The 9,435-nt window shown below is 51.3% G+C and overlaps 1 protein-coding gene across 1 annotated transcript; it reads right to left on the reverse strand.

The window, feature by feature from the left end:
- Window positions 1-1,257: 1,257 nt before the first annotated feature.
- On the reverse strand, window positions 1,258-7,777 carry LOC119404296 (acetylcholinesterase). Its single transcript, XM_049419336.1, has 6 exons — window positions 7,490-7,777; window positions 6,511-6,753; window positions 4,496-4,815; window positions 3,444-3,530; window positions 2,166-2,421; window positions 1,258-1,537 (listed from the first exon to the last, which is right to left on the reverse strand). The coding sequence occupies exons 1-6, from the start codon at window positions 7,775-7,777 to the stop codon at window positions 1,292-1,294; spliced, it is 1,440 nt and encodes a 479-aa protein (XP_049275293.1). The 3' UTR covers window positions 1,258-1,291.
- Window positions 7,778-9,435: the final 1,658 nt, after the last annotated feature.

Here is a 9,435-nt window from a genome sequence, read left to right on the forward strand (position 1 = left end):
CACTTGGGGTCTCGTTGCGCGGTCACTCCCCGCGGTCCCAGCTTCATGGTTGTGAGCCGGTGCGAGTCGTACGCGGGCCACTTGGAGGTCTTCACGGTGGGTGGCTTCCTGTGAGACCAGGCCGACCCGATGAGTGACGCGCTCTGCGCGGTTTCTTTCGACGGTGTAGCGTTGCCTTCGAACGAACTCGAGTTACATCAATAATAATAATTGTTGGGGTTTCACGTCCCAAAACCACGATATGATTATGAGGTTCGAACACCTGCGGTTTTTTAACGTGCGCCTCAAGCTCAGTATAAGGGCCTCATGCATTTCGCCTTCATCGAAATGCGGCCGCCACAACCGGGATTCGAACCCACGACCTTCGGGTCAGCAGTCGCGAGCACCATAACCACTAGACCACCGCGACCAATGGCGACTTGTATTGAATAAAATCCATTACACTAAAGGAAAATCTCCACGCGAGCCAAGGGCGCAGCCAGACATTTTTTTCGGGGGAGAGCTGGGGCAGTTCAACTACTCTTTATGATCATACTGGAATATTGGTAGCGCAGACTAACGAGACACAGAAAGAGAACACAGACAAGCTCCTTCTGTGTCCCGTTAGTTCGCGCTGCCAATATTCCAGTATGAACCTATACCAACTATCCCGTCTTTCAACCTTTCTACTCTTTATGAATGCTCGTGCGTGTGTTTGTGTGCGTGCATATATGTACACGTACAAAATTGAAAAAAAAAAAAGTCGTAGGGGGCCCCCCTATTCATCTAAATGGGGGCGCCAATTATGTCCCATATACCTTTACTCAGTCGGACCGTTCACATCTTTTTTTTTTGTAGGATTATGGCAAAGCATGTTTTTTTTTTTTACGATAATGGCCACCGACGACCCTTAATGTATATTCTAACTATTACCACCTTTAACCCCGACAAGCCGGGGACCAATGACAGGTCGCTGCGAGAAGAACGCCATCGCTTCATTTTCATTTTTGCATGCATTACGGAGCTTGTTTCCTTTCGGACTCGACCAGCAGAGGGGGAAGCGCTGCGGTGAAACTTAGCCCCTCTCCCTAATGGAGAAGCAGAACGCTACGCACGCCTATGACAACGAATATCGGATATAACGAACTAACTTATGGTCCTCATGCCACTTCCTTACAACGAGGTTCTACCGTGGACAAAATGTGTCTTGAAGGGGACGCGGGGTGAAGAATGACCGAAATGCCGGACGCCGCTAACCGCAATTCCTATTGTTTCGGGTTAACAGAGGTAGAGGACAACGTATGCATGTAGCTCACCCCGTGCGCGCGAATGTGGACCACACGTGTATCATAGTCCGGGACCACTGCTTGTCCAGCTGGCTGGACGGCGAGCCCGGCCTGAGCGGCACGCCGAACACCAGCTCCATGTCGTCGAAGTGGACGGCTTCAGTCTCGTCCGTCCAGCTGGAGTACATGGGACGGTAGCCCAGCACGTAGGCGTACACGCGGTTCTTCGACGCGTGCAGCTGTTCAGCCAGTTGGGACATCGGACACGCCTCCTGTACACGCAAGACGGACGCACGGACTACACGCGTTACGACAGAAGTTTTCCAGGTATACTATCTTTAACCGCAAAGGTCTCCGAGACTGACCACACATGCCCAGATCTTGGAGGCTTGCCTCTCCACCTCTATACTCCGTTTCATAATGTTACGAGTCATTTTCGCCTCCATCGAAAATTCGGCCGAGGCGGTAGGGTTTCGATCCCGCGACCTGCGGGATCCGCAGTCAAGCACCATAATCACTAGACCACCGTGACGGGTATCTGCCGCATGCTTCAAACGCCTCACTGTGTATTAGGCTCGAAGAAGAACGGCGATGTGGGCTAGTTGTTTAACGTACATTTTAAAGATACTTGCAACGCAAGCACGTAAGTGCTGAAAGAAAAGCAACACAGTGAAACAGTGAAAGCTAAACAGTGACGCGACACAGTCACTGTTTCACTCCACGTGTGCGTTACTCTTTGGCTTCCTTATACTTCACTGCGTCGCTCTTCTTTCAGCACTTGCGCGCTTGCGTTGCAAATCTATTTAAAAAAGTGTTAAGCGAACTTTATTCGCTATATCCAAAGCGTGCGCGACCCAAAATGGAGAATACAATACAGCAGCTGCCCGTGATCGTTCTCACCAGGACGTCTCCCACGGCCTCCTGATACGACTCGTCGTCGGCGGTCGGGTCGAGTACGACTCCCGTGGCGTTCTGCCAGCGATCGAGGTTGTCGTGGCCGATCAGACGCGCGGCGAGCTGTTGGGGATCGCTGGAGCCGGTACGTTGCTGCTCCACGAACCATGGGTAGGCGCCTTCGTTCTGCACTCGGCCCAGTAGGAACTGCTTGCCCTGGGGTCCCGGCGTCTGTGCGCGTGCGCGCAACAGCGCGTTTAATCTCGACGTCGTGCGTTTTCAAGATCGTCGCGAGCCCGGCCGAACAGAGTGATTCGACAATAAGTGGCTTGCACGGGCGTAACTGAAACTACCACGGCGGTAAGCTAACGCTTAAATGAAGCCAGACTGCAATGGAAACTAAAAACAAACACAGAGCCGAACACCACGGGCGCTTTCGGTTAATGCTTTTGTCGCACTACGAGCGCCCAAAGCGACAGCTGCCGCCTTCGTCACACATTTATTCTCGTAGGAAATAACAACGGAAATTTCCCAGGTCACAACTATTCAGTCGCGTTCGGTAAAGCCTTGCCCACGCTCTTGAACCTCTACAACTGTGCTTCTCAGCCATGGATATTTCGGGGACCCCTTGTGGACCAGTGGAAGTGATGAGGGACCCCTCTCAGTGAGAGAAAAGGCGGTGTCATAAATTAACACACCATAAATCGTGAAATAGGTGCATTTTATTTCTCGCTGGCAAAAAATGGGCAAACCAAAGTGCCGCGCCAATTCGATCTCAACAGCTTGACAACAAGTTGCGCGGTCTGCAGCCACATTGAACCTGTTTCTAGCTATGTTTACTCTTCAATTATGCAAACCTGGGAAAAGTATGCTCGCGTGCATATGCCGTAGAAAACTGAAACAAAAGCTCAACAGCCATCTCATGGAGAAGGGAAACATAAGTAAGCTCCGCTGCAATGCAGAAATGTTACGCGGCGAAGCATACTAAAAATCAGAAGGGGCCGCTGTCGCTTGACGTAGCGTGCCTTAAAAAAAAAAAAATGCGTTTTTCTTTTTTTCGAGGATGGGTTTCGCGGACCCCTAGAAATGGCTTCGCGGACCCCCACTTGAGAACCACTGCTCTACAACAAGTTATACATATAACCAATCCGTACATTTGAGGCTGGCGTCTCCAGCGCTTGTCGGGATTGCGGCCTGGAAAGCGGCGGCCTCTTTAAAACAGGCACGAATCTGGGCGCCATCTTGCTGCGGGCCACAGCGTCCGCGGACGCATTCTGCAGGCACCGGAGCGACGCCTCGGTCACCAAGTCTGCGGGGCACTGCAGGCTGGTCGCCAGGCGAATGGCGCCTTCGGTACCGTCTCCCTCGTACCTGGCATAAAACAGCAAAGAGCAGCAGCCTATGTAGTGCAGCGACGATACACCTGGTACTAGAGGCCTATACGTTTGCAGTTTTATCTGGGGGGGGGGGGGGGGGGGGAGGTGTTGGAGCCAGATGTCATCCCCTAGCGTGTGCCGGGGAGGGGGGGGGGGGTAGGTGGTTTGCGAGCCGAACTGCATATTCGAGCAAGGTTTGAGACTGGGCTAGGTGGCAATCCATCTTCAACAAACCGCGCAGGAGCGGACCGCGGACAAATTCAAAGAGCTTGTTTTTGTCCGCTCCTGCGCTGTTTGTTGAAGGTATGCATTAAAGTAGGGCATTGATGTAACCAAAATTTGGAAGTCTAATTACGCAATGCTCACCACACCAGTGCTTGTATATGAAACAAGCTAAATCCTGTGATTGGAACTGCTATGGCACGCGGCCCGGGGGCGATGGGAACCCCGTCACCCTTAACTGACGCTTCTGCCCCCTTCCCCCTACAGGGAAAGCCCGAACTTATAGCTATTTCCTTGAAAGTAGGCGTTTTTCCCAAACAGTCAAGGCTTTCAGCGAGTGCCCCCCCCCCCCCCCCCTCCCCGAAAGAAATTCCTGGCTAAGGGCCTGGTTACTACGGCAGAAAAATCCTGGCGCCGCCCTTTCAGTTAGCCCTGCTCGTTAATGAAACAACCTGATTTGTTATCTTGTAGCGAAATAAATAATATCTGGGGTTTTACGTGCCAAAACCACGACATGAGTATGAGGCACGCCGTAGTAGAGGGCCCCGGAAATTTTTAACCGTCTGGTGTTCTTTAACGTGCACTGACATCGCACAGTACACAGGCCTCCTCTATCGAAATGCGATCGTCGCGGCAGGCCTCGAACACGCGACCTATGCGGGTCAGCAGCCGAGACACCACTGTACCACCGATGCAGACATCTTGTCACCACAGCCATTGATCCACATCTACGGGTACCTGTGGAAGGGTCCCCCGCTCTGCAGGATGAACCGAGCCGCTTTGCGCGTCCAGAAGCCGGAGTCCTCGCCGAACAGGTGATAACCCAGGGACGTCGCTCCGGCGTCGTGTCCGGCCAGCACCAGGCGGGACGCGTTGCCGCCGAAGCACTCGATGTTGGACAGCGTCCACGAGAGGGCCAGACGCTGGTCGTGCAGACCCACGTTGCCTGACAACGTGTTGGGCGACGGCCCGCTAAGGAAACCCATAGTTCCGACACGGTAGTTCGGCACGACCACCACCAGGTCACCGAGGGCGGACAGGTAGCGGCCGTCGTAGAGCTGCAAGCGGAATCGGCAGCTCATATCTCTCACGACAAGGGCAGTTTCACGGAGATATCGGAGTTACTTTTGGTGCTGTTCAAACACTACTTGCTAAGTCGAATGTCCTCACGCCATCGCGCCGTCTAATCTCCATTTCCGTCAACTGTGCCTTACTTGAATCCTTGTCTCCTTCGCTACGCTAGTTATAGCTAACAGAAAAGTATACAAACGCGGACACAAGAAGGAAAAAAAAAGGACAACGCAAAAGGCCTACGTCCAACTGAAATGGTCTAACCCGGACACGAAGACTAATTATAATTCCCAGCAACTTTATTACGGCGAAAGCCTCAGATGTCTCATCAAACGCGAACATCGAAAATAGGCGTCGTCACAGATAGCCAAAGTTTGTGACGGCACATGATGATGTAATCCCATGGCATCGTCGCCTGGTCAAAGATGAACCGATAACGGAGTCAGTGCAAAACCAGGCGAGGTGCAGAAAGGTTGCAATGCCTCCGATCCTGGAGGCAGTGGAAAACCACGTTAGGTGCAGGAAACATTCGGATGGGGTCGGGGAAGGATGAATACGTCGACGAAAAAGAAAAAAGAAAAAGATGACTCGCCTTCGAGCGCCTTAGTCTAATGCATAAGGGACTCTGAGTTTTGCTCTTTAGTCGTTCTAACAGACAGACGCGCCTAACTGTTAACCTCAATGTAAGATGCGTCGAGAGTTTGTTCTCTTTAGCCTTAATTCCAAACATAAGTTACCCTAATTGAATCGGCCAAAGCTAGCACGAATCAGCAGGCGACGCCATGGGCGGTCTATAGAAGCGCGCGGGAGTAACGTCTGATACAAAGCTATACCCTCCGGGAATCGCTGCATCTGCACAAGCTTGCTACTTTGGCTGCCTCGACGCTCCGCGGAGCGTATCCACCTTCTCGTGGGTGGTGTGCCACTAACCTGCAGATTCCCCACTCGAGTCATTTGGTATATTCTGGGTAGATAAAAAAAATATAAATATAAATTTCGGTCGTGCAGGCGACGTTTGGACTGTACTTACATTCCTGTCCTCATTTCGCACAGCTCTCAGTTCTCGTTGTTACCATGCATGCGAAATGGGCTGCCGAGAAAACTACACAACGTATCACAGTCCGATGTCCAGCAAACTTCACCAAAGTGTCAAAGCCACCGGTCACCTTCACTCTAAAAGATTTTCGCTCTCTTTGGGCAGTATTTGTCTCACAACAATAATCGTCAACCGGCTGGTTTGTGTATCTCTGTAACATTCAGTGCTCGCCATTTTCCTATCAGGAATGCTGTCACGCTGATAGCTCGCCCGCCGTTCGTGACCTCGAAGTACCGAGCGTGCAGAGATTAACGCAAGCAAAAGGCACGTGAGATAGATAACGATAGCAGAAAAGCGCAAAATCCTGATAGCCTCAACGCTTAGTGCTGACACTGCCCATGTGTTTTATGAAGAAATAAGTGGGGCGGAGGTGATAGCGCCTGTAGGAAGGGAAGCTAGTCAAGTTTTGGCTATCTGTGGCGTCATGTTGACGTAATTTGGTGACGTCATCACGTGATGATTTTTTGCATCACTCATGAAGACGCCGACGCGGGGCGCCGGTCAATTTTCGCGTTTGATGAGGCATGTAAGGCTTTCGCCTTAATAAACTCTTTCATTTTAGCGTGTTGTTTCTGGAAGCGCGTACCTCGAAGCTGTTCCCGCCATTTTGGAAGGACGCCCCGTAGAGAAAGAAGAGCACGGTCTTCCCTTGGCACGAGCCATGCTCCGCATCGGGCGAGCAGTTTCTAGCGGGCGCCCAGATGTTGAGGTGCAGGCAGTCTTCGCTACCGTTGGCCGTGTTGACCAACTGCTGACCGAGGAAGTAGTCCTGCTGCGGGCAGGGCGGCCGCTTGTCAAGACTTCCCAATGTCCCGCCACTGATGCCCTTCTGCATAACCATGATAAACGCCACGCGTGCCTGTCATAGGCGCAGGCAAGAGGGAGCGGGTTCGGGCTGCTCGAATTCCGCTCCCGAAATGTTTAGTTTGTACGTAAAAAAACAAACAAACAAAAGAACCTAGCCACTTCCACGCCATGAAATCCGTGTGATGGCGAAGCTGTTGCCCCCTTCATTCGGTCCCTTCAAGTATCTTCTTTCGTTTTGCCCTGTTACTTCTAAGTCGTAAGTATAAGGCACTCCTCGTATACTACTAGCTGCATCCTGATTGGCTGAACCTAACCTACGTCACACTCACGCCACCACTCATCATCCATCATACACGTGATCCCCATTTCTTTACACTCACACTCCTTCAGCATTACGTAAGCTTGTTCACGTGATTCCCATTTCTGACCACTCTTTGCATCGCCCGCTTTAGGTGAGCTTGTTCACGTGACCCCCATTTCAGACCACACTTTGAATCACCCGCCTTACGTAAGCTTAATCACGTGACCTCTCAATCCACTGTTTGAGTCACACTCCTTACGTAAGCTTCATCACGTGACCTCATTTTCCTATCCTCCTCACATTAGACCTCCTACTCTCCGCCCTGATCACGTGACCCTATCTAGCGTGACCACGCCAAAGATGCCGACGACACAGGGTCCTCTTAAGCAGTTTCGCCGTAATATACATACACATCGCACATACACGAACACATGCATGCACCGCATAGCACACCGACCGCCAGTGGAGAGTCCAGTTGCTGTGGAGGCTTGAAGCGCAGAGGTCCTCGAGGCGCCTTGGCGAACGGGACGCCCAGGAAAGCGTGTACGGTCCACTCGTGTACATGGTCACCGACCGTGATCTTCTCCCCACGGACAGTGCCGAACAAGCCCTTGACGGTGGGTCGGCCATGGTTCCACCAGTGTTCCAGCATAGCTACACTGAACAGTGCCACGGCGAGCGCCAGCAGGACAAAGAGGCCGAAGGCGAAGAGTCTGTTGACGAGAGACCTACGATTCGAGGTCATTTGTGGTTAAACGTATAGCGTATGCTCTGTCAAGCTTGTCGACTAGTCGTAAGCGTAGGTAAGTTTGTGACCTCATCGAAACCACTGCCCAACAGAGCCCCATTGTTCGCAACGATCGTGATATAACAGAAATACGGCAAGTTCAACAAGTTGGGGTAGTTTCATTTTAAAAAGTGCGCTTTGTTAACACAGACACAGGACGAAAGAAATACAGGACGTAAGGCAACGAGCGAAAACTACCAACTGGTTGTTATCCGTGAAAAAAAAAAAAAAAAAAAAAAAAAAAAAAAAAAAACGTGGCGCCGAGAAAGGGGTTTGTCAAACGAGAATGCGCAGATGCTCATAAAAAAGACTGCATGCGCAGATGCTCATAAATGCAGGGCGAGAATGCACAGAAGGGAGTGAGAAAGAAAGGAACAAAGAAAAAGGTGAGGTAAGGAGAGGCCGCGATTCGCAGAAGCAAGATATCGAGTCAAAATTAGCTTGTAGTTTTTGCAAATCTACATCAGCCGCCGTTAGGACGACAGAAGGAGCACTATATATATAACACAAGCATCCTCGCCTTCTTCTATAATGTTCAATGTCTAAAATTACTCGGACCGTTTTTTCTTCGGAGCGGGCTACTACTTTTCTTTTCCTTTTTTTCTCTGCGCACTCTCGCCATGCCCCGTCAGTCTTTGAGCATCTGCGCATGCTCGTTTGACACACCCCTTTCTCGGGGCCACGCTTTTTTCACAGACAACAACCAGTTGGTAGTTTGCGCTCGCTGCCTTATACCCTGTATTTTCTTTTCGCCCTGTGTCTGCGTTAACAAAGCGCACTTTTGAATATGAAACAACAACAACTAGCCCAACTTATAGCTCTCCTCAAAGTTAGGGTAGATTCTAATGTCTGACAAGGAGTATGTGACAGTGGCGTAAGTCATGAGGGGGTCAGGGGGGTACTGACCCCCATTGCGTTCAGGCTAGGGGAATTCCCCTCCCAAGTGTACCCCCTTGAAATTAATGTTTCAAACACCATATAACGTATCCCGATGACTATGCTAGTCGAATGCTAGTCCTATGTGGTCATTACTCATATATTTTCTGACGCCTGCTTATTTTGTAGCGGTACCTGCTGATGTAATCTGGGTTCTGCCCAGAGGACCGGAGCCAGCCAGAGTCCCGGGGAGATGTCGAGGAGAGGAGCCCGGAGATGTTAACAGCAACGTTTATTTACAGGTAGCGTGTTGCTACATGATGGGGTTAGCATCATGGAAGCTCTCGAGCTTCTGGGAGCTTCTCGGAGCTTGTGAGAGCTTGAGAGAACTTGTGAGAGCTTGTCGGGAGCGCATCGGCGCTCGCATTTTATGTCCTGGCCTTCCCAGGGTTCCCTATGGGAAAAAACAATGGAGGCCAGGACAGTCCAATGAAAATTTCCATCTTCACCTCCGCCCCCAAAAGGGGAAGGTGAAACGCCGCCTCCTTCCCAACCCACGAAAGGAGAAAGAGGCACGTCCAGTTCGTCTCATGGCGACGGAAAAACACTGCCCACCGCGCACTACACGGCACAGCACGAAGACGTTGAGTCTTACGTGGAAGTCAATTTCGTAGTCTGTTGCAGTGATGGGTATGCGGCGCCAGGCAGACCACGAATTGTGGAAACAGCGGCACCAAGGC

This window comes from Rhipicephalus sanguineus, chromosome 9 (genome assembly GCF_013339695.2).
Source record: "Rhipicephalus sanguineus isolate Rsan-2018 chromosome 9, BIME_Rsan_1.4, whole genome shotgun sequence".
Taxonomy (NCBI): domain Eukaryota; kingdom Metazoa; phylum Arthropoda; class Arachnida; order Ixodida; family Ixodidae; genus Rhipicephalus; species Rhipicephalus sanguineus.